Raw genomic sequence first — 25,782 nt, forward strand, 5'->3', positions numbered from 1 at the left:
GTTGAAATGCAAATGAATGATGACCCTGTTATGTGTCTATCAATTTGGGCTTCCACGTTACCAGCGCCTGACAATGAGCCCCTTGTTCACGCACGAAGATACAATTAGGCCTACGGGCAGGAGCGGTTCAACATGAGGCCTGTACGGAGGAAATTGGATTTAAGCACAGGCCTTTTTAAAACTGTTAGCTAATTTAAGCAATAAAGATAAAGTAGTCCAACCTTTTTGAGGGTAATTGCTGATTTCACCGAATATTAGCATAGTTATTTTTTTTATTAATTTCCCTAAGTGTGCGGGAAGATGTGACATGTGGAAGACCCAACTCACTCTCCCTTTTGTAGGATACTGCACAAAGAGAGATGCACTTTAGATAGCCCTGCATGCACTTAAGTTTGTTGTGTGTGAAGGCGTCAAGAGACTTATGTGCAATCTTCACAGGGCAGGAAACGGTTTAGTTCTCTTTTCTTCCTAAATCAGAGATGGATTCAGATGAAATCCATCTGAAAATTGTCTCTTATATTAAGAGGAAGTCACAAATTTTATGTTCCCTTAAAATATTCATTTCAAAGACACTTTTAAGAAACTTCCGTAGAGACCAGCTTATTTGAGTGCAACTGTCGTCCTGGAGTAAATACAGCTTTGTATGTAACTGATTTTCTACTTCCCTCCTCTGGAGGTCGCTGTAGATCCCATCTTTTACACTCTACTTCTCTCTCTCTACTCAGTTGAAGATTAAACTGTGCAGAGAGGAAAATGAAATAAAACAAGCAACAAAGACATTTAAAAAGCAGTGATGGAGTAAAACAATTAGCTACTGAGTGCTTGAATAAAGTGTTGAATGTTTAAGTTTAGTTTATAGAGAAATTTGTCTTTTTCAAACGTACTTGACATTAACTTTGAGCAACAATTAAGCCGTTTCTGTGACTATTTGGGTATTTGTTTGTCATTTTTTCCACAAAAGTTTGACACTAATATTCAGGTTTTCATGTCCTGACTGAGTGCAGGTTTATTTTGTCTGAATCAAAGAAAAAGCTTCCTTTGAATCTGTCAGAAAAGTAATCAGGAGGGAAAAAAACCTCTGACCATCTCTGGGACATCACGTCTGGATGCGTCACAGATTCTGCCTTTCCTTGCCAGCATTAATTATATTTTGCTTGTCAGCGAGGTTTTATATTCAAAGGTGTTTAACACAGACAGCTGTTTGATGATGGTCTGAAATTTTCCCCTTTAAAATGCAGCATAAATGTCATTTTTTAATGCTTTATGGGGGATTTCTTTATTAAAATCCCATTTAATAAAAATCACAAATATTTAATTACAAATGCTTTGTTGATGTTAAACCGTTTTATTTTATTGGTTACTGCTTACTGCTTTCTCTTCAGCTCTTTTATCTATATTTCTTTTTATTGACATATAAAAATCTTTGCATCTGTTGCCAGCTTGCTGTAAATCTGACCTTTAATTTGATGGTAAATCAGGGGATGAGGATGTTTAAGCGTATTTGCACACATTGTAAATTCTGTCGCTTGCAAGCCTTTCTGATTTGAGATCAGAACATAAGTCAAATTGTTTGTAATAAACAATGTTTACACTAGACTCCGAAATGAGGAAAAAACATAAATCAAAAAGCAGGGCAGTTGTGCTTTGGATCCAGCACTGTAGCAGAGACCAGTAGATATCCGGACACCGCTTAACGCAGAGTGGATGTGTTGGGTTTGTTCTACCTGCCCTCATAACGGACCAACCACTACGGTGGAAAACGCACCCCTGTGCACTGCCCCTATTTTCCCTTGTATAACCATCACAATAAAGCAGTTAGCTTTCAGAGACTCCTTTTTGAGGCCTTGAGATCAGCATTGTGCATTGTTTCTATGAAGTGACCATATTTGAGCAAAGGGTTGGCACTAGCTATTAAAGTGATAGTCCGTGCCTGTGGCTAATTAATTAGCTGGCGAGTTAACTCGTTAGCCTTTTGTGTTTCTCACAGAACGAGATAGTGTTTGTGGTGGTAACTGACGAAAGTTAGTTATTTATTGGACGTAATAAACTTTGAAAGCTTATAGAATGTTGCAGCTTTGCCGCCCATAGCTGTGGTGGAGAAAGCGTTGGGTGAACAGCACAAACCAGGTAACTCAAACAATCGTATACCCATCTCTACGGCCAACAATCTTCTCTGCGAGGAGAAGCTAACAACAATCCTTACTCCATGCACAAGCCAACACATATAAATCCATGCTTTAAGTGGATTCTCCAGTTTGTGGTTGGCCAAATCGCCTCTAATGTCCTGTTGTTTTAAGGTACACATCATGTCCATCCATCCATCAGCCTCCCCATCCTGCAGCTGCACGCGTCCTCCACAGCGCGTCCAACAGCTTCCCTCATCATGCCAGTAATAGAGGCAACACGAGAGGGGAGACACTCAGGGAGACACTGGCTGGCTGACAGAGGAAGAGGAAGGGAAGGAGGGGGGAGGAAGACAGATGTTTGAATCTGAGCCCGGGGCCCAATGAGATCAATCCATCCTCCAAGGCAGAGGCAGAAACAGAGAGAGGGAAGCAATGCATATTAGGACAATTGGCTGCCCTCTTTCCTTTCTGCATCCAAGACATCCTGATCCTCCTTCTTCTAAATTCTCCTGAACCGAGCTTCCAATACGAGAGTCTGTTATATAAGATTACGACATGAAACTACAGCTTGTGAGAACTTTCCTTGCTGTGAAGACAACAAGGAGAAGATCCAAAGAGAAAACGAGGCTTCAAAATAAAAGCAGGTACTTCACACTACACTTCATCTCAAAGTACAAACTCCTCACGCATGACAAACTTTCTGTTTCTTATCCTCAAAAAAAATATCTGATTCATTTTCCTTTTTTCCACAGCTGATGGTGGGAGGAAGTTGGTCCATCCAGTCTAATAATGTGATCATCTGGCCCCGTGTGGCTGCTGTTGTAGGAGTCTGGAATGCAGCCATTTTGACTGAGTGTAAAATATTCATGAACATCCAATGGAAGCCCATCTGACTGGCTGGGGAACAGCTGCTGGGTCTCTGTGCCTCTAGAGGTGCAGCATCTGTCCATTTGAGGAAAGTGAATATGTGTTTGTGTAAGTGTGTGACGTGTGTGTGTGTGTGTGTGTGTGTGTGTGTGTGTGTGTGTGTGTCGGCCTTTCTAGACATGGAAGTGTGTATGAGTGTGTGTGTGTGTCTCAGAGGGACGAGACATCAGGAGGAACAACTGTGTATTTAACTCGCTTTTCTCCAGATGGTGGAGGATCATTTTAGAAATGATCAAAAAGCGAGTTTCAATTTTATCAGGATCTGAGCTTGTCAATCAAATATCACTTTCTCTCTCTCACACACACACACGCACACACGAGGAGAGCGGCACGAGTGCAGTCGACTCTGCTGTGTGTGTGATGTGTTAAAGTGAAGTCGCTTCTACATCTCAAGCCTCTGCCTTTCTATATGTAACCGTTTGTGTCTCAGCATCAGGACATCACGGCTCAGCAGTATGTGTGTGTGTGTGTGTGTGTGTGTGTGTGGGCTGTTCGCACCGTGCGTGTGAAGCTCGCAGAGAGCTGTGCAGCTTTGGCGACGGCTGTATGATGGACATCTGGAAGCTAAATTGGTTAATGGCGCCTCCAAGCCAACAGCCAGCCGGCCATCACCTCGCTGAGCAGAGAGAGAGAGTGTGTGTGTGTGTGTGTGTGTGTGGCAGGGGGTAGGTTGGAGTGGTGGTGGAGTGGAAGAGGGGGACTCTACATCTGGCCAGCTGTCCTGCTACAGACAAACACCCTGCTGGACATTAAGGGGTTTTTCCTATCCAGTTTTTATTTGTATTGTCTTCAGAGTTTACTCCAAACAAAATCAGATTTGTTTTGTTCACACAGGAAACCAAAAAGATCCATTTAGCTTTGATCATAACATCACAATCCACCGTCGCATGCGATTGAGTCCTTCTGCTTTAAAGTAATAATCTCGGTGATTGATAATGGAAATGGTGATTGAGCCTATCTGGCCCACTGATGAGAGCCTTTGCATTTGCAGTATTACAGACTGGGTGTCAATCACAAGCGGCGCCCAGTTAGTGACGTGTTTCCATCACCCAGCAGTGGTTGGTCTGCCAGAGAGGGTAGGCGGAGCTAAGCGGCTGCTTTTCCGGTCTCTGCAAGTGTTACGAGTAAACAGTAATCTACTATGGCTGAACAAACGAAGAAAAGATCGATGACTACTGATACAACTTCAAAAAGAAGTGAAAATCCAAAGAAAACAAACAAATTTGACGGAAAGGAAAGCGACCGTCAGCGAGGAAAATCAAGAGTTACAACCGGAGCCAACCGTGGATGTCACACACGCTACTCTGTCTGGATATCTGAGAAGTGTGCTCCAGCTATTACTGTTTACCGTTTATCACCATAGGTGTTGATAAATGAATGAAACTGAGATCTTCGAGATTACAACTTTAATGTTGAAATGTGATATTTTTTGAGGAACTTTAACCCATATTGCACCATGATGACTTTCAGCTGGTGGTGCAGTGGTTAGCGCTGTTGCCTCACAGCCAGAAGGTCACTAGTTCAAACCCCAGTTTGGGCCTTTCTGTGCAGAGTTGCATCTCCATGGTCTCCGGCTTCCTCCCACAGTCCAAAGACATGCTTGTAAGGTTAATCGGTGACTCTAAATTGCCCGTAGGTGTGGGTGTGAGTGTGACAGATTGTCTGTCTCAGTGTGTCAGCCTTGGTGAGCAGTCCAGGGTGTACCCCGCCTTTCGCCCAATGACAGCTGGGATAGGCTCCAGCCCCCCCACGACCCTGAACAGGGGGTATCTATAAGCAGTTTGGATAATTGATCGACTTTCAGCTAAAAGTGGTCTAAGAACAATTATTTAAAGCTGCTGTGAGGAACTTTCAGTTTGTGTTTTGGCGCCCCCTGTGGACAAAGCCGTTTCTCTTATCTCTTTGCTGATTTTGTCCTGTACTGGTTTGCTTTTGTAGCTCATAAAGAGTCATTAGAATTAATTTCAGTCTGTTTCATAACCAGTGAAAAACTCCTCACAGGAGCTTTATATACATTTAATTAAAAAGAATACAGAAATTAATAACAAATAACAACAAATTTCAAACTTTAAGGCAGACCAAGGGCTCTATTCAAACAATCGGTAGCTGATCGTCAAATTGGCGCATAATCTGGGTGCAAAGTTAGATGCAAGACACAAAGGGGTTATATTTAATCTCTAATAAATCATAGGTGTGTTGAGGGGCGCTTGATGAATTGAAACGATCCACAAATTTCCCTTGAATCTCTTGCTGTTCTTTTTTTTGGGGCCTTTTATTCCTTTATTGAAGGAGAGAGGACAGTGGATAGTGTCGGAAAACAGAAGGCAAAGGGCCGAGGGTGGGAGTTGAACCTGGGGCCGCCGCATTGCAGACTGTAGCCTCTGTATATGGGACATGCAGCAGGAATCCACCACAACTCCCTTCCTGTTTCTGCTACAAGATAGCGATGTGCCAACAATGGCCCTACTGTTAACGGTACACACACACACCTCTCCAGGTTATCTTTGAGCCATTTGTTCTCCAGCCACTGTATTCGTGATGAATTGAACCACTCGTAGAGTTTCTCTCGCACACATGCTCACAGTGTCACTAAAATGTAAGCTTGCCATCCCAACAGTTTCCTCTACGGGAAAGCATCTAACCTTAACATTATACAAAATAAAAGATCTCCAAAAGCCAGATATGGAAATACTCCTTCTAGCTACAGCTGCTGGATCTGCATACAGGCCGAGTACACACACAAACAATGAGAGAGAGAGAGGGGGAAACACTAACATGGACAGAGCTTTAAACAAATACGTCCTCAGCAGATGCAGAACAGCCAGCGTCCAGTCCAAATCTGCACAAACAGCAGCGTGATCTCCTCAAATCTTTATGGTAACATCCCAGAGATCATGTTGAAGTGGAAGCGTCACTGTAGCCTCTGTTCTGTCTGTCTGTCCATCTATCGGCCTGTCTCTCTCTCTCTCCTCAGTCCAGATGTCAGAGGAACTAGCCAACAGCTGCGGCAGGAAATGAGCCCCCAGGCTGTGAAAAGGCTAATACACTTCCACACAGAGCAAAACAAAACATGCACACACACACACACACACACACACACACACACACAAAGATGAATTCAGAAGAAAGCAAGCGGACGATGGAAAACTGTGCAGCGGATGACCAAAGAAGTTTCTTTTAATTCCTTATGTGTGTGTGTGTGTTTTAATCCGAGCATCTCTCTGAACACGTGCGGTTTGTGTGTGTCTGAATACTCGCTACGAACATGCAAGTCAAGTACTTCAGTGCGTCCGTGGCAGTATTCGTGTGTGTTTCCTCCACTGGATATATCCATTTTACGTCAGTGTGTGTATACGGGTGATGTTATGCCAGCCTGTCTGCCACATCGCCAGCCCCCGAGCCAGCGGGAACATTTGCCTTGTGGCTCCAATTCCCAGGAATCCCTAACCTGCGCCAGCTGTTGAGAACATGTTACCTGTGCCAACAATGCGCCGGCTCTGCCCACCACATCAGCTGCCGCTCGGTCTCCATCTGGGAGCAAAATTGGATTTGTGTGTGTATTTGTTTGTCTGCGGCTTACTGTATCTTTAACTCGCCCCACATCTGTATTTGTCCTCACATCTGCCTCTCTCATGTGTGCAGTGTGCACAGTGCCAATGTGTTTGTGCATGTGTGGATGGTCCTAATGTTGTGTGCACTGTGTGTGTTTCCATCTGTGTGTGTGTGTGTGTGTGCGCTGGGCCTTCTGCATCTGGAGCAGCATTGAAGAGGCGATCCAACACGCCTGCCAAACAGCCCAGATGTTAGTTCTGTAAGCCTCGGGCTAAACGGGGGGAGCCACACTCTCATTATTCAGGAGTAGTAAATTGCAACCACTTTTTTTCTTTTTTAAAGCAGAAGAGAGAATGAGGGACACCATGGAGGAATAAAAGAGAGGAAGAGATGGAGGTGTGGAAAGAGGGAGAGATGTTTGTTACTTCAGACGTCTTCACGAAGTATTAAAATAAATACATACATTACAGAATAATACCACTTTGATGACTTACCAGTTTCTCCCTGAGAGGTTGATTAGATTATGGTACACAGGTTTTAGTTCATCTCTGACGGTAATACAATTTTATACTTACCAACTTAATTGCTGACTTCAGGTAACGCTGCAACATTGCTTAAAGGAGGCCGAGTAGACATAAACTGTCAGTTAATCTTATGAACAAACTCTCAACACATAAAAACTACTCAGTCATCGATAAGCAAGACAATTCAAGTGCAGCTCGACCAGCACTCACCGTTGTCCTATGTGCAGTTGTCTTATATGATAAAAGTTTATTACAGCCATTTCTACCCCTGCGCCCACCTCTGTTTTTAACTTATTATTTATCTGAACACTGTCGCAATGAGGATCCAAAACACGTTAGCAAACAGTTTTAACATCCAGCAGATGTGGAGCAACATTATCATTCATCTGTAGCCCCTTTTAAGATAGGATAATAGTTTACTGATCCCTACAGGGGAATTTCGTTACAGAGGTGAAACAGAGTCGTCAGTGTTAAGATAAGATAAGATAAGATAATCCTTTATTCGTCCCACAACGGGGAAATTTACAGCAAAGTGGATATTGCAACGTTACAATTAGGGCATATCAAAAAACAAGTGTATCCTAAACAATAGTGAATCCTGACAAAAATATGTACAGAGCTGATAAGATAATACGCAACAGACCAAATGAAAAACTAGTCAGCAAGTGTACAGCATGAATGCATGAACAAATAGACCACCTGATGTTATAATATAAGAGAAGTATTGCACATGTTGAAAAGCGAGATAGTGATATGGCACATTAATAAATAAAAATAAGTATTGCACATGTAGAGTAGAGTTACAGCACTGTGGGGAATGTGTGCGAGGTGTTTGTTTACACCTCGGGCCCGTTTTGCTTCCGTAATGCCGTAACGCTATGTAAAAAACACACACTGGGGCGGCGTCATGAAGGCGTTGCTTGCTTCAATGTGAAATGGCAAAGGCGGCATAACGCCGGAGCTTTGTCAGGGTGCTGTGGCGGAATTGCAATGTAAAAAGGCGTTGTGTCCCGCTACCTGGTGGAAGTCGAATCATTACTCTCCTCTCTGCTGTTTTGGTCTCCACCAACCCCAAAGCTGCTCCAGCGTGTTCACCAGCCAGTTACTAACTGTGCCTGTCTGCAGTTTTGAGCTGAGCAGGTAGAATGACGAGGGTTTTTAGGGCCTTTTCCTTTCTGAAAATAACTGCTTGTCACTGGAGAGAGGTGAGTTAACCAAAACAGTAAAGCTGGCCACACAACCAAAACAATGCGCTTAAAGATGCTAAACTGCCCCAAAGAGCTAAAGGGAAGAGCAGAGCTGGATAACAGTCTTTTGTCACCACAAGCAACTACCACGACACTCCACAAACTTGGAGCACTTTATATTACATTAAACAATTCTTGAGGTAAATGTATGCCTTTGAAATCTAAAAAAGCAGCAAAGATTGGACGCATTTTAGAGACTTTTTAACGTGTTGCCCAGTGTATGTTTTGTATATGTTACCTGCCCATGGGACTTGAGATGATAATTAGCGCTCTTGCTAACCCCGACATGTTTACATCTTGTATTTTTATACTGATGTTCACCAACATGCCCTGCCCCTATCAAATCTATAAATTAAATTAATTAAAATGAATATATTTTGAGGTCATCCCGTCCTTCATGAGCTCTAAAGCTGCTGTTTTCCTCACAACCAAAAGCCAAAATCCCTCCAAAATATTCTCATCGTAAACAGGAGAGCATTTTGGAAATAAAAACAAAATATGTTCAGTCACCATCAAACAGTAGGGCTCAATTAGCTTGATCATCTGGACGGATGTAGCTGTGATGTTGGGGCAGATTTGGCTCTATATGTGTGTGTGTGTGTGTGTGTGTGTGTGTGTGTGTGTGTGTGTGTGTGTGTGTGTGCGATTGTATCCACAGAGGTGGCATCTGCCAGGGCGCTTTAGCTCTGTTTGTGGGATCCATGTGTGCGGACCTCCACAGGGCTTAGAGAACGTCCACTCCACCCCCATATGGTGAGCTGTCACTGGGGCGACGACACGGTGCAGCCCTCCCCTGTGTGGGACCTCCAGCCGGCCATCACGCTGACCGAGTAAACAACAACTGGACATGGGGTGATGGTGTTGTATATTTTAGGGAGATGTTTTTGGTTTGTTTGGAAGGATATTATCTCTCTAAACCTGTGATGTAAAACCATGGACATCATCGGTATAATCTATTTCTCACGTGCATTACCTCAGTCATATGTCAGTATTTATGCTTCAGTGATATCCAAAATCTGTTCATCTGTTTTGGAAAACAAAATCCAATCTCACATTCCCTATCAAAACAGATTTAACTGCTAAATCATTTCACAAGTGTTTAACGCGTGTGACTGATAGCTGTCAGACGTGACTAATATAACTGAGCTGCTTTAAAATGCCAGAACAATGATTCGGATTTAAGGCCTTTGCTTCCGAGTTTATTGGAAAACAAACAGAAAGAAAATAAAGATGTAACTACAGAAAGAAGCTGCGAATCAGTCATAGTTTTTCCACGTTAGTCTGCACTGACAACTCCTTATCAAACGCAGGATACGACACGTGTGAAATGCAAATTGCCGAGAGAAGAACATAACTGAGAGACGTCTCCTCCCACGACAGATATCTGTCTCGCTCTTCCTGCGCACAGATGTTACACAGCAGTTTGTTCTGAGAAGGATACGACGACAACTCCTCCTGCGCCTCCCTGAGGAGCGAGTAGCCTGGGGAGAATCACATTTACACACAAAGTGTTAATGTGTCTGTGTGTGTCTGTGTGTGTGTGTGAAGACAAAAGGGAAGGGGGAGACTGAGAGAGCGAAATGTGTCTTACAAAGGCTGTAAAGGAGGCGCAGACCAGAAATAGGAAGTGGCAGGATTGGAAACTGGGGGCCCTCGGGGGCCATTGGAGGCTTTGGAAGTGGGTGGATGTGCGTTAGTGTGTGTGTGTGTGTGTGTGTGTGTGTGGGAGGGGGGTTACTGCTGCCGTATCCTCTGGCTGTGATCAAACTGTGTGTGTGTGTGTTTTGGTGTTGATCTCACCCAGTTGTTGGAAAGCCAAACACAGTCTGTGCACCCAGATGTTGACAGATGTGCAGTGTAACGTAACTTCCTCTGAAACTCACACACACACACAGACAGTGACACACAAACGCAGGAGAGATAGTGAGACGTATCCTTCCTGTCTCCTCTCTGGAGACGATCTTCCTGGCTTGCATGAGATAGTGAACAAATACTGCAGTATTTCCTGCCTCGGCCCTGGTGGTGAGCTGCCGCCGTCCTAAGAGGCCGACATCCACCGCGCTGTTCCAGATGTTCTATTAATAACTAAAACAAACAGAATTCCCTTCATCCAGATGTGTTTGCTTCATGGGATGTAATCTGAAAGAGAAAGACGGAGAGCTGGAAGACAGACATGCTGACAGCTGGAGTCCTCAGTAGAACTGTAACTAATGCAGCTCTCCCTAGTGGCCTGGAGTGGTGTTTGCACACACACAGCTGTGCACATGCGGGGAGGATGTGGGATACTGGAATTGTTCAGAGTGGTGGGACATTTAGTTGTCATCTGTCACTGGTTGAACTGGTGCTGATGTTTTATGCTTTCCGGTTTCATCATGTCCTATCAAATCCCATCTTACCCTGCCCTATCCTTTAATCGTTAGGCAAAGTCCTTTAAGGGCTGCACGGTGGTGCCCTGTCGCCTCACAGCTAGAAGGTTCCTGGTTCGAATCCCAGTTCGGAGAAAGTGGGCCTTTCTCTGTGGAGTTTGCATGTTCTCTCCTTGCATATTTGGGTTCCCTCCAGGTACTCCAGCTTCCTCCCACTGTCCAAAGACATGCTCGTTAGGTTCATTGGTGACTCTAAAATTTCCCGTAGGTGTGAGTGTGAGCGTGAAAGGTTGTCTGTGTCTAGTCCCTTATACACTCTGTTACGTTCCGTCTTCTATGTAAAACCCACGGAGCCGGTGTTGCCTGGTCCAATGTAAAACAGCAAAAGGTGCATGACGGCGGAGCTTCGTTACGGCGCTGAGTCGGAACCGCAGTGTAAAAAGGGCTTATGTGTCAGCCCTGTGATTGACTAGTGATCCAGGGTGTACCCCGCCTCTCGCCCTATAACAGCTGGGATAGGCTCCAGCCCCCCCAGGATAATCGGTATGGATGGATGGAAGAGGGGGTATTATGCTGTTTCACATTTTTGGACATATATATATAATGTTACAATGTCGGATGTCCAGAAGTGAAGTGAAGTTTCAAATCTGTAGGTAAAAGTATGTTAGAGTATCCCCAGGCTTCTCAGCTCAGTCTGCAGGCTGCTGTGAATGCCAGGTTTCACACTGTTTTTTTCTACATGCTGCACTTTGCGACATCACAAATTTCAGAGAGCTGGCCAATCAGAAGAAAGTGGGCTTGTAGGGGCGGGGTTTCTTAAAGAGACAGGGCTGACTGAGTCGTTTCAGGCAGAGGCTGTATGAGGGCCTGCACAGAGCACCAGTGTGAGAAAAATGATGAGTTTTTCTTTTTTTTTTAAGATTATTTTTTTGGCCTTTGGCTTTATTTGTAGGACAGCTGAAGATAGACAGGAAATGTTGGGAGTAGAGAGTGGGGGATGTCATGCACCAAATGATCGGCAGACCGGGAGTCAAACCTGCAATCAGTGCGACGAGGACTGCAGCCTCTGTACATGGGGCACCTGCTCTACCAACTGAGCGAAACAGCGCCCCATTATGAGTTTTTTTTAGCTGTAAATTATGCTAAGCTACTCCACAAGTATCACAGAGTGAAATATGAAGCTTGAAATTAGCATAATAGCCCCCCTTTAATGTTGTAATCCTTGTTTTAATGAACAGTCCTATATAAACTATTATTATCAAACCCTTTTTGTCCTATTCCGATACACACTGTCCTATACATATCTGATGTTGCCCCCTCCTACCTATTGTGTCTCTGTATTGTACCAATGGACTGTAACATAACTTCACTCATGTTTTGCTTTAAAAAACAATACTTGTTATATAGCAGTAAGGTGAGCGCATGCCTTAGAAAACACAGACACAATGCAATGCAAGATTAAGATATTATACTTACACATTATAAACACATTTTTTATAGTGGTTGGACAATTATGTTTGAAAGCATGCCAATAGTTATTATTTATTTGCTAAATACACGACTCCCCTGCAAACTCAGGACTTATATTTCAATACATAGTAACTTAAAGGTTATGAGGGATTTTAGCTGGTTATGAAACATACTGACATATTAAAGGCACCCCTTTAGGGCCTTTACAAAGCAAACTAGACCAGAAGAGAGAGGATTGATTCATTTTGTAGCCTAAAGTAATTTTTAATGCTTGTCACCGCAGCCACCTGGTTGGTGTCAGATGAAGCAAAAGCACAAGTGACTTCATTTAGATTTTGATGCAGTAAAGTTTAACAGTGAACAGTACAACAGGAGGAAATCAAGTGTGTGTTCAGCCATATATGTCAAGGTCACACCACAGCAATGACAGCTCTCCTCTGACACAAAAAAGATCAAAGTTCTCCCCTCCCTCTCTCTCTTTCTCTCTGTCGTCCTCACTCTGCTTCATCGACTCGTCCGCTGAGCAGAATTTACAGTGATGGCACCCAGTGGATCTTCAGCATGCAGCTGGAAGAGCAGCGAGACAGGAAGTGTGTGAGTGTGTGTTTTAGACAGAGACAGAGAACTTAGAAGCATGATCATGTCACGCTGTGGAAATGTTCGTGTCAGTGAAGGAAGGATGGGGTTTCTGGATGCTCCAAATGCCTCATGCAGGTAACATCTGTCTGCAAACACTAAGACCCACATATCTCATCATCACAGACATTTCTTACAGCTGATGATATAAAGAAGTAGTCAAACCAGCCTGTAAACAAATGTAACCTCGACCTTCAGACTGCAGACTCATTCTTACCGTCACTGCAGAGAGTGCCAACAGTAAATCAAAAGCCTTTACTTTGTGGCTCAGCTCTCTCTTTATCACCGTGCTGCAAAATGACTCCCACATTACTGCAGCAGCTGCTGCTAAGCAGCGGTCAATCACATAATTGCTTTTACCCTCGCTCGTAAATAATCCTGCTGTCACATGCCATCACAGGTACTGGAAATACAACTTGCAGACGCAGACCTTGCACCTGAACATCTGCTCGAGCCGACATTGAATTCATGCTGATATATATTTTTTAACGCTGACAACTGTGCACCATTTATCATCAACATGCTATCAGAATTCTGCAGTGGTGGCTGTGTACAGTATGTAAGACTCATTTACATACTTTGTTTTCTTAAATAATCTATCAAAATATAATATTTCCTCCATATTTATTTCATATTTAAGAGTTTAAAGAAAAGGTTTGCAGTGGTATCATGAAAAGGAAGTGAAATATGTGTAATAGGAGTTTAAAATGAGCTGGCCATGTAAGTTGATGTGCTAATGAAACACGATGCACTTAAAATAGATTCATACTAATATGTGTCAATTCATGTTAACTCTAGCAGATACCGTATTAGATTGATTTAACCTGTCACACCCAATGGAATCACAGGTGATGCACGACTGAACACAAGGCAGGTAAAGTAAAAGCAGGCAGAGAGTCAGGGTGCATTCAGAACTGACAGCTGCCGTAACAAAACGTCGCAGCCCAAACAGCCGGCCCATTGGTCCGCCAGAAAAGACGGGACTGGGTCTGTTTCCAAATTAACCAGTCTGCTTTGATTCAGGTTAGAACTAATCAGACTTAAAGTAGGATCAAATGTAGGAAGCAAACCAAAAAGCTGTGCATAGAAATATGCTATTCATGGTATTCACCCACGTGGAAATTCTGACCAATCAGAAAGCAGTTTCCTCGCGCATCAAAACTTTTGGTCTGCTGGTAAAAGCTGCCGTGTGAACACAAACCAAACTTTAGGCAAAATGCAACATTATAACAATTTGGTCTTTGATTCGGATTTATTTTTATAGTGTATTTTCTTGCTTGCTATTTTGTCTTTGTGCTGATGCAACACCCACATTTCTCTGGGAGATCAACAAAGGATTATCTTATCTTGTCTTATCAAACAAACAGACTTTATGTGTGAAAGCACCCTTAATGTCCACACCAAGGAAAACGGTTCCAAATGCAAACTAATCCACAATAGCAGGCAGAGTCAGACAACAGGCAATGGTCAAAACACAAAAATCACTTACGAGCACAAGGAATAAAAGGCTGGGACGAGGTGACAGGAAGGAACACACATCGAACTGGCAACGAGAGGGAAGACAGACAGGGTATATATACAAAGACAATCAGGGGACGACAAGACACAGGTGAGGCTAATTAGGGCAGGGCTGACACATGTGGCAGGAAACACAAAGACAGACACGGGTAAGTTTCAAAATAAAACAGGAAGTGACCAATGAAAGTACACTGAGACGAAGACTTGACCTTTAGGAGCTTGGCAGGGTGTGTTACAACCTCAATCCATCCATCCATTATCCATACCGCTTATCCTGTTCAGGGTCGTGGGGGGGCTGGAGCTAATCCCAGCTGTCAGAGAGGTGGTGTACACTCGTCACATCAATCACAGGGCTGATATTGTCTGACACAGAGACAGACAACCTTTTACGCTGGAGTTGTCTAATAAAAGCAAAACGGCACCAAAAATAATCTTAAAAAAAAAAAAAAACTTGACAGGGAGGAGCTTACTTTTTCGAAGGTGGATATTTGAAAGAGACGAGCATCTTACATGTAATATTAATGTCTTATATTTGTACTTACACTAGTCTATCAGCCCTATAACATAATCTTGAGAGTTATCTGTAAAAAAATGAGAGTAGACTGGCGATTACGACTTAAATGAAGAGGTTATTGCAGTAATATTGCCACTCATGCGAAGTTAATTTCAAATCTGTTTCCACTCCTCTGGCCCGCGGCCCTTCGTTTTTTAGGTTAGAGCAGCTGCACACCGCAAAGAAACCTGAGAAACCAGATTGCTCCAACCTGGGGGTGGAGGCATGTGTGTGTAAGGTGGGGCCGGGCAGAGAGGACAATATGAGTGTGTGTTTTGCGTGATGGAGGGTCGGGGCACAGGGTGTTTTTTGGAGGGGGGGGTGCAACCTGTCTGCATGGGAGCAGAAGGTATCCACACACATACACAGGCGCGCACACACATGCTGCGTTTGTGAACATATGCAGGCATAGATGTGTGTGGCTACAGACACACACATGTTGACACGATCGCACGGACAAACACCCAAACACACATGTTCATTTTAAAAGTATGCTCTCCATTCCCTACTATACACACACTTAATCTTAGCTATCATTATCTCATAATATGAAAGGACAGTTTACTTGTGGTGCAATCAATAACAAAGCTGCTGTTGATATGTAGTGCAGCTGTAAAGTTCAGTTTGCTGACACTTGACGTGCAGTGATTAATCGACTTTTTGATTAGTCAGCAACTAATAATAATAGATAGATAGATTAGCAACCGGGGTGTTAGCTGTTAGCCAAGCTGGAAGAGCAGCAAGGTAGGAAGTGTGTATGTGTGTGTTTTAGACAGGTCTTAGGTGTTGTTGGTTAAACAGTTGACATTCCCCATAACTATCGCTGGAACAGAGGGCTTGTACTTCCACCGCTGTTAGCTTAGCCTTTACCTTCGCCACAGCTCTGGAGCCACGCCCGTCTCAGCTCCTCCGATATGGGGTGAACAATGCCCCGATGCCCCATTGTTCGAAGTGAAAGCAGCTTCTCCCTTGAAAAAAAAAGTTTTGCGCCACTAGGTTGTTGATAGTGAGATGCAATTTCCATGGGATATATAGAGTTCTACACCGTGAGAGTACTACAAAAAGTTAAGAGTTAAAATAACTACACTAAAACAGTACAACAAACACGAAACAGATGGAACTGCTGGAGAGGCTGTAACTCGCGGCGGTAAAAGGGATAAGTAATAAAATTGACAATTTGAAGGAAAAAAAGAACAAAACTCTTAATTCAGCCTCCTAAATGTAAATATCGTGCATGTATACTCTGTAACGGGGTGGGACAAAATATCGTTACAGCAATAAATCGTTGTCGTATCGTGATATTAACGTTATCATGGGTAATGTATCGCGTATCGCGAGTTACCCTGTGATTCCCCCTCCTTCTCTGTAAAGATTGACTCAGTATCTTTTGGTTGTGGAAAAAGCAAGACTTTTGAGGACATATTATTGGGCCCTGGGAAACACTGATTAATATTCTGCACCATTTTATAACATTTTAAAACCAAACAACTACTTGGTTAAGAAAATAATCAATAGTTTACAAAATGAAAAAAAGTTCATACTTTGTCAGATGTGTAGATTAACTACAATTAAAATAAGTGAACTGCAGCAGGTAAAAGTGTGTTACACTCAGCCAGATGTTCCTTTTATTACGTCTAACCCTTTTATGGCCAACATTTTTAAAGTGCGGTCACTATAACTGAGATGTTCGAGAAGAAGATCATCTAAAAATGTTGGGTGATGAAATATAGGCAGGTATATGAGCAAGAATTTCTATTTTTTTAAAAAGATGAATATATTAGCAAAAAAGTGCATGTTTGGCATGTTCTTGCTTCATTATTTGAGATGAAATAATTACGACAACTTCATGTTGTTTCTACGCAAAAATAAGTAAAATCTGAAGCAACAATAACATAAAACTAAAACTAAATAAAGACTTCATAGGCCGGAGGTAGCTTTAAATATATACAAATTTGATCTGGTCATCTGGTGCTCTGCAGATTTTACACCTGAGTGCAAATAGGTGACCCAGAACAGAGCAGAGCCATGCTGGACCATACTGGCTCCCAAGCTGTCCTGCTGCACAGCACACCTTCAACACCGTGGCTGCAGCTGCTCTGTCCTGTCTCGTGTGTGCATATGTGTGTTATTGTGTGTACGTATCCCCTGCACAGGGGTCTGTCTGACCGCAGCTGTCCCTACCTCTATGCGGGTCTCCGGGGCGAGGCTGACCTCTCTCTCCTGAAGCCACTTCAAAGAGACGCAGGGATGGGCGGAGGAGGGACGGGGTGCCGGGCCGGCCAGCACGGCTGCTGCTTCCCTGGGCTTTGGGAGCTGGGGAGGCAGGACTGGAGTTAAGGTAGGGGGGGTGGACGGGTGGAGGTGTGGGGTAGGGTGTGCTGCAGGAGGTGGAGGGAGTTGCAAACCTGGGGGGGGGGCGCGTATGGGGTATGTGTGCGGCAGCAGGGCAGAGACAGGAGGCGTGGGACTGGGGGTAGGGATGTTGTTATAGTCAAAAGCTGGAAGTTTAGCCGTTTGTGTGTGTGTGTTGTCGCTCAACCTGGACAGACCTTCTGCGCTCTGGTGTCACTTCGGAGTGTCAGGGGCGTGTGTGTGTGTGATTCACAAGGCAGCATCTCACCCACAGGGAGCCAGGGGTCCAGGTTGGTGAGGACTGATGGCACAGTCAGCCATTGGGGCCACCGTTACATGGGGGTCCCAATGGAAAAGACAGATTAGCGGCCACAGACACCCATACAGACGGACGAAATAACATTAACAAGAGAGGAAATCATATATAAGTTGAGATTTTTAGATATATTGAATAGATTTTGTGTCCCTCAGGGGATAACGTCTATTAAATGTGTGGTCCTCTGTCTTTTCTCATAGCACCACCAGCAAGTTTCCATTTAGCCAGTGAAATATCTCTTCATCTAGTAAGTGACATGGCACCAAATTTTAAACACATGTATGGTTTCCTGCTGATGTATCATACTCTAAATGTACTGTTTAGATCATGTCTCCCTCTCTCTATCTCTTACACACACACACACACACATTCTGTATATACACACATGGTAACCTGACATGCCTGAGGTCCACAAACATACACCATGTGGTGCACTTGTGTGTGAGGTCACGCACCAATGAGCTAAACATACCTTGAGGATCCCACCTTAAAATGTTATTTTCCTACAGCTGATCTGGCTGACTGGACAGACTCACTCTTTCACTGCAGAGATTGTGCATAATGATGCCTCGAGGGGACACAGGAAATAGACTAGTGCACTGACTATAAGATCACTGTTTATCCAAGTCCCTTCGAAATGGAGGTCATATAGGGAGTAACATATCAGAGCCTCTGTGCGCCTGTTTAGCGCAGTGGTTAAATCAGCAGCCCATATACGGAGGGTATAGGTCCTCGATGCAGCGGCTTTGGGTTCAACTCGCGCTCTTAGCCCCCAGCCGCGTGTCATCCCCCATTCTCTCTTTCCTACACTATTCCACTGTCCTCTCTATGAATAAAGGCATAAAAGGCAAAAAAAAAGAACTTTAAATAAACTAATGAACAAATAATGACTCAAAGATGCATTCAAGAACAGGACAGGGCAGATTAAGCAACCGTGTTGGTAAGCATCAGTGCAGACAGACCTTTATTGCTTGCTGATTAGTCCACCACTGTCGTTCTAACTGTCTGATCAATTAGTGAAGGAACATGCCTCATGTAAGTCATTTCTTCTTACATACATCAATGTCTTCATATCCCCCACCAGCTTGGGAAGATGCACCTAAAACAGGTCGATTAAAACACACTTAATGTTTCCTAATCAACTTGAAGATCTCAAGATGTTTCCCCTAGGACCCCATCAGGTTGTGGTTTCAAAGGAATGGCTGTAGACTTTGACCATAGTCTTAAATTATATAAAAATTGTTAATATTATGACATTTTTGGGTCATATAATTGTTACAGTGCAGGATTAACAGCTGAAGTTTGCATCTGAGTCTAATGTTTTTATGTGCACGTGTGTGTGTGTGTGTGTGTGTGTGTGTGTGTGTGTCACAGGGACACGTCTGGCCACAGCAATAGCAGCAGAAGGGCTCCCCTGTGCTGCCTTTTTCCTTTTCAAGCTGTCTCTTTACCCCCACCTCCCCTGCACACACACACACACACACAAACACACACACACACCTTCCCTGGCTGCTGGTTTCTGCTCACACTCCCCCTGTGCAGAGCTGTGAGCTAAAGGCCAGCTGATGGCAATATGTGCATGTGTGTTAAGAGAGGCCAGAACAGTACACACATATATTATCTGACACGCTAGGTACACCTGTGTCTGCACTCTGTGCCCAGCCATGGCCCCATACCTACACCCTCTGCCACTGCTGCCCAGCTCCACACTCAGCACCATCTGGGGAGAGAGACACAGAGAGAAGAACAGATGAGGGAAGGCATCATTAGGATACTTTTGTCATTCTCAAGTTTTAAAGTTAGCATATCAATCAAAACAATATATAGTCATTTAATATGTGAAACAGAGGGGGAGAAAACAGATTTAGTTGGCTGGAAAAAAGGTAGGATGCACTCCCATAAGTCCCATGGCTTTTAGAGTTCCAAACCTACGCATCAATGTTTATTATCACCCTGAACAACATTAAAGTACAATAAAAGGGCAGCTGGCCCCACCAGAATGAAACAACCTGCACAGGAATTCAAAAAATGCCTTGTATCAACAACCTGAACCTTAAATGTCCCCTGAACATTTTGGTCAGCTGTTGTCATTTGGTATGCAGCTGTCTGATCCTTCCGGCTGTAAACAACATCTAAGATACTACAGTGCTAGGGATAGCTGACCATGACATGATAATTTATGTCTGCTCTGTTGCTCATACAGGACAATGTTTCAGTAAAAATTACACTTGTAGTATGTAAACAACCCTGAAAGGAACACAAAACCCTGTACTGTATTAGTGTAGCTTATATTGATCACAATTTGTGCTTGGAATTTAATTTTGGTGTTGTCTTAGTGTGTTCTGTTTAGTGACTTTGTGTTGCTTTATGTGGCACCATGCTCCTGGACTTGCTTTCCCTCACTGTGCAGCCTACTAGCTGTATATGGTTGAAATTACAATACAGTATACACAACACACTTGTTGACTTTTACTAACCTGAATTGAGAACATTAACTTGAAACTTTCAGCATTTTCCATTGTGCCAGACCAACTACTTTTATACAAGGTAGTTCCATCAGTGACGTCCATAAAAACCGTCACCACAGGACCGGGCCCAGGCCTCAACCCATCTGGCTGTCATGGATAAACCGCCTTCACTGACTCTCGCGATGTTTGGCTTATTAGCCGGCGGACACACACGGGATGTTGGAATGGGATGATGAGAGAGCTGCACACAGTGGAGGGGGACCACACACTGAGCTGAGACCGTTCAAACCGTCAACGGGACGACGAGGCGTGACGGTAGGTTGTGTGTGTGTGCGTGTGTGTGTGTACATGTGCTCGCGCCTGTGCACGAGAGAAAGGGGGTTGCCGTTCCTCTTGGTGACGTCACGAGTTTTCCTGAAAGTCAAAACAACCGTTGGCTGCGGTAACGGTAGCTTTCGTGTCTTCACGGAAATCCGTTTGATGTAACTGTAAACGGTAATTTTCCCTGTTTCGTGGCGGTGACGACGGTTGACTGGCGGTGTAGCTTAGCTTAGCTTGCAGTCCGGCATAGCTTTACATTACTCACCCAGAAGGGAGGAAATTAACCCGAGCGGTTTATGAACAGCAGGTGCACGGAGATACCACAGCACCTGCCGCTACAGGTAATACTGTTAGCAAGCTAGCAACGCTGTTGTGACGATGAATAGAAAATAAACCCCGCTAAAGCTTGATAGATATGTGACATGTGTGTTTATGTAGGGAAAACGTTAGCAAGGCGGGGGGCGGTGCCGTCTTTGACAGGTCACTTTGGACTGAATGATGCTTTACCTTAATAGTTCGGTAAAGGTTGACAAGTATCACGTCGTTCGTTATTCAAAAAATGTTTTTTCGTTTCGTAGTGTTTCTGTGAATTATTTTCCTGTTTAACATACATACTTGTTTCTCCCATGCTGCATGCAACATGCGTCAGTTTGACAGTGACGTAGATGATGCAGTGCTGGTAACCTACTCATTCATGGTCTTCTCACTAGCAGTGCTTCAGTATGACAACGTTCACATATAATTTAACAGCTAAATACATTCACTTAATTACATACATCAGTTATGTTTAAAGCATCTATATATCATGTCGGTTTTCAAAGCTTTAGATTTTTTTTTTTATAATTGTTCATGTATAATTAAGAGGGTATTTCACTGTCTTGGTAGACAATCATATTGTTGATGATAATGCTAGATATTGTGTTAATGATGCTGCTGCATCAAAGCCAGATGCAGCAAGGCTGGGCCTGTGACACCTGACCATACCAACTTTTTTATTATGGTGTCTGACTGGAATGTTTCCATATTACTGAATATTTCAAACTGTTCAATACCATCTCCTGACATTGAATATGGTAAGTTACACCATCTAGTTTACATGTTATTAGCATTTCCTTAACATTTACAACTGGAAATAGGTTCGTAGAAAAGTCAATCTATATTTCTGAAAGAAAGGTATTGAAGAAGTATTTTTAACAAGCACTAATGAATTCAACTCATGAGATAAACTTATTCTTAGGGCAGCAGCTTGATGTTATCCAGGGTTTGGATGGAAGTGAACAGGAGGGGTTAAGTGAGGTGAGCTGTGCTGTGCTGATGGGAGGCTCCAGGGAACATGTCTACAACTTTTTTTGAAGAAGAGAGTGGGGGATGCCATGCAGCCAAAGGCCAAGGGTGGGAGTCGGTCCTATGGCCGCTGCATCGAGGACTGTAGCCTCCGTACATGGGGTGCCTGTTCTATACCCACTACGCTAAACCAGCTCTCCATATCTACAACTTTTATTTTAGTGTCCTCCTCTCTACTGTTATTGGAATCTTAATAGTTGTAAAAAGATTATTGGTCTCCTCCTATCAGAGAGGATTAGCTTCTAGGGTTGCATGATACAAACTGCTATGAATTTAACTACCTTTTATATACAGATGCGCCCACACTCGAACATGCAAACTACAAACCGATCAGATGAAGCTGTTGATACACATGTTGATCATGCATTCACAGATGATGACCCAGCTAACTGTAAGCTACCCTCAAATTATTTTGTGTCAATTTGGTGGCGACTGCAAAGTTAGCTAGCATGATTTCTGAGAAAGGAGGGAAGAGATTTTTCATGAGCTGAACTCAAAGATCTAAGACTGTCTATGTACACAAAAGGCCTATTTCTCTCAAATATTGTTCACAAATTTTTCTACATCTGTGTTGGTGAGCACTTCTCCTTTGCCGATATAATCCATCCACCTCACAGGTGTGGCATATCAAGATGCTGATTAGACAGCATGATTATTGCACAGGTGTGCCTTAGGCTGGCCACAATAGAAGGCCACTTTAAAATGTGCAGTTTTACTGTATTGGGGGGGTCCGGGGGGGTCAGAAAACCAGTCAGTATCTGGTGTGACCACCATTTGCCTCACGCAGTACAACACATCTCCTTCACATAGAGTTGATCAGGTGGTTGATTGTGGCCTGTGGAATGTTGGTCCACTCCTCTTCAATGGCTGTGCGAAGTTGCTGGATATTGGCAGGAACTGGAACACGCTGTCGTATACGCCGATCCAGAGCATCCCAAACATGCTCAGTGGGTGACATGTCCGGTGAGTATGCTGCCCATACCATAACCCCACCGCCACCATGGGCCACTCGATTCACAACGTTGACATCAGCAAACCACTCACCCACAGGACGCCATACACGCTGTCTGCCATCTGCCCTGTACAGTGAAAACCGGGATTCATCGGTGAAGAGAACACCTCTCCAAAGTGCCAGACGCCATGGAATGTGAGCATTTGCCCACTCAAGTCGGTTACGACGGCGAACTGCAGTCAGGTCGATACGCCGATGAGGACGACGAGCATGCAGATGAGCTTCCCTGGGACGGTTTCTGACAGTTTGTGCAGAAATTCTTTGGTTATGCAAACCGATTGTTGCAGCAGCTGTCTGGGTGGCTGGTCTCAGACGATCTTGGAGGTGAAGATGCTGGATGTAGAGGTCCTGGGCTGGTGTGGTTACACGTGGTCAGCGGTTGTGAGGCCGGTTGGATGTGCTGCCAAGTTCTCTGAAACGCCTTTGGAGACGGCTTATGGTGGAGAAATTAACATTCAATTCACGGGCAACAGCTCTGGTGGACATTCCTGCAGTCAGCATGCCAATTGCACGCTCCCTCAAAACCTTTCGACATCTGTGGCATTGTGCTGTGTGATAAAACTGCACATTTTAGAGTGACCTTTTATTGTGGCCAGCCTAAGGCACACCTGTGCAATAATCATGCTGTCTAATCAGCATCTTGATATGCCACACCTGTGAGGTGGATGGATTATCTCGGCAAAGGAGAAGTGCTCACCAACACAGATGTAGACAAATTTGTGAACAATATTTGATAGAAATAGGCCTTTTGTGCACATAGAAAAAGTCTTAGATCTTTGAGTTCAGCTCATGAAAAATGGGAGCAAAAACAAAAGTGTTGCGTTTATATTTTTGTTCAGTGTAAATATGTGAATATCTTCAGATTTATTAACCGCTCTATGACAGTAAACTTAATGAGACATTTGAAGACATTATACTGGGTCTTTGGAACACTGACGCATTTTTTACATATTACTGTCATTTTATATCTCCAGATAAATTTGACAATGAAAACAAGAGTCATCTGGAGTCCTCACTCTGATAAGGGTTCAACTAGCAATTTTAACAGAGTTATTTTATTTTTCCTGATCTACATTTAGTCAGAAATTCTCCAGCTAGCAGAACAACTGCAAATATATTAAACTATGCAAGGCTTGGACAAACAGTAAATCCTCGCATTATTATTATTTTTTTCCATATTTATTTATCATTGATTGTCAAAATCATTGATGATTATTCTCCTGATCAGTTGTTGTAGTTATTTAAACCAAAAGTAAGAAATGTAAGCAAAGTTGCTGTCTCTACCTACCCTGAAATCAATCAAATTTGTTGGATGTTCAGTCCTTATCAACAACTCAACTTCACTTCAATTTCTGCATACTAACCTAAATCCTCCAGGTCAATAATGGAGGAAAATACATTAATGTACTTCCTGTTAGTCCTGTAGGGACTGTAAAGGGACAAAAGATGAAATGAAATTTGAGGATTGCAAATCGTAAAAGGGCAAACTAAATGAAACTGAGCTGAGCATTGCAGCAGCTCTTGTGATGTGTTATTTTAGTCAGCGTTTGTTCATGTGGTTTCAGATTGGTCACTATTCTGCTGCCTCAACATTAAAAAAAATCTCTGTGTCACCTGCTTGGGTGTGTGCATGAGTGTCTGTTGCAGCCTTAGTTATGACGCTGCAGTCCCTGCAAGTGTCGGCAGCAGCGCAGACACGAGCTGATCTGAATACTGATTTCCAAGCTTGATGGCTGCGACTGCTAGCCTACCCACCGTAGTGCTGATCTCCATTCAAGCTGAGCAGCGTAGTGTTGTTGCGCGTTGTGTAATACAGTGTAGTAGGGTGCATTTGAGGTGAGCACGGCAGCTATGCAGAGAGAGAGAGAGAGCGGGAGAGAGACGACAGAGAGGTGCAGAGATTTGGGCAGAGAGAAAGAGAGTGTGAGAGCATCCCTAACTGCCGATGTTGCTATTTATAGCCTAGCCCTACTCCACAGTCCTGAGATGCTCTCCCACCTCCCACATATAGACAGACAAATCAGCCTACACATACACACATTTTGACAAAATAATTTGACATGAAGAATTACAGCAAACATACACTGGCTTGTGCAAACAGGATATCCGTCTCACCAGAACAGAAACGATCTATGAATGAATGAAAGGGATATTTGTTTGGCAATCAAGGTCAGTTTTTGCTTCATCGAGTGCTCTGCAATAACTCATCCTGTTTATCAGAGAGAGTGTTTGATAGAAAGAGGAACTGGGTGTAAGATTGGGTGCGGGGAGAGTGGAGGAAGCATTTGTCCTCACAATAACTGGCTGTTTGTCTTGTCAGATTGTATGAAAGGGATTTCGAGGGGAGAGCGGGAGCAGCAGAGGAGCAGAAAAATAAATCCATGCCTTATTTTTTCTTTTTTTTTCTCCTTTCACTTCCTTCCAGGCTGAGTCACTGCTGTTGAGGAGGAAGGTCTGGAGAGGGAACGAGAGAGGAGGTGGAGGAGGTGGTGGAGGAGGAGGGGGAGACCAAGAAGAAAAAGGGAGGGAGTGCAGGGAGATAAGCCACAACAGGAAGCAAAACGACAAACGCGCTCACACATACACACCGCGTGTTTGTGTGTCTGAGAGGGAGACTGCGCGAACGAGAGGGTGAACGGGAAAGGAAGGAAGGGAGGGAGAGTGACGCGGAGGCTGGGAGAGCCGGCCCCCCCCTCCTCCTCTCCTCTCCTCCTCTCCCTCTCTTTCTCTCCTCTCCTCCTCTCCTCCCCTCCTCCCTCTCTCTCTCTCTGTGGAGCAGGCGTGTAGCGGCATCAGACTCGGCGTGAAGGAACCATGAGCGATGTCACCATCGTTAGAGAGGGATGGCTCCAGAAACGGGGTAAGTACATCCAGTACCTCTCTTCCTCTACTCCCCTCCTCTCTACCTCTGCTTTCTCTCCTCTTCTTCTCTGCCTCTTGTCTAGACTGAGGGCCTGGCTGTGCCTGTCCACATGTGCCGGTGGGAGGATGTGAGTGTGTGCGATTGAGTGTGATCACATGGATGTGTGATAATGTAGTGTGCGATTGTA

At 43.9% G+C, this 25,782-nt stretch overlaps 1 protein-coding gene across 2 annotated transcripts in view; it reads left to right on the forward strand.

The window, feature by feature from the left end:
• Positions 1–20,267: 20,267 nt before the first annotated feature.
• Positions 20,268–25,782, forward strand: part of akt3a (v-akt murine thymoma viral oncogene homolog 3a) — a 54,868-nt gene continuing 49,353 nt past the window's right edge. Inside the window, exons 1-2 of one of the 2 annotated variants that reach the window (XM_069658037.1) lie at positions 20,268–20,370; positions 25,158–25,592. In XM_069658037.1, the coding sequence (XP_069514138.1) occupies positions 25,547–25,592 (46 nt within the window). In that variant the 5' untranslated portion in view covers positions 20,268–20,370; positions 25,158–25,546. Of the gene's footprint in view, positions 20,371–20,475; positions 20,718–25,157; positions 25,593–25,782 lie in introns of those variants that run through there. The other variant, XM_069658038.1, reaches the window with a different exon arrangement.

This window comes from Semicossyphus pulcher, unplaced genomic scaffold (genome assembly GCF_022749685.1).
Source record: "Semicossyphus pulcher isolate SPU_LCO1_2020_fin unplaced genomic scaffold, fSemPul1.0.p SCAF_12, whole genome shotgun sequence".
NCBI lineage: Eukaryota > Metazoa > Chordata > Actinopteri > Labriformes > Labridae > Semicossyphus > Semicossyphus pulcher.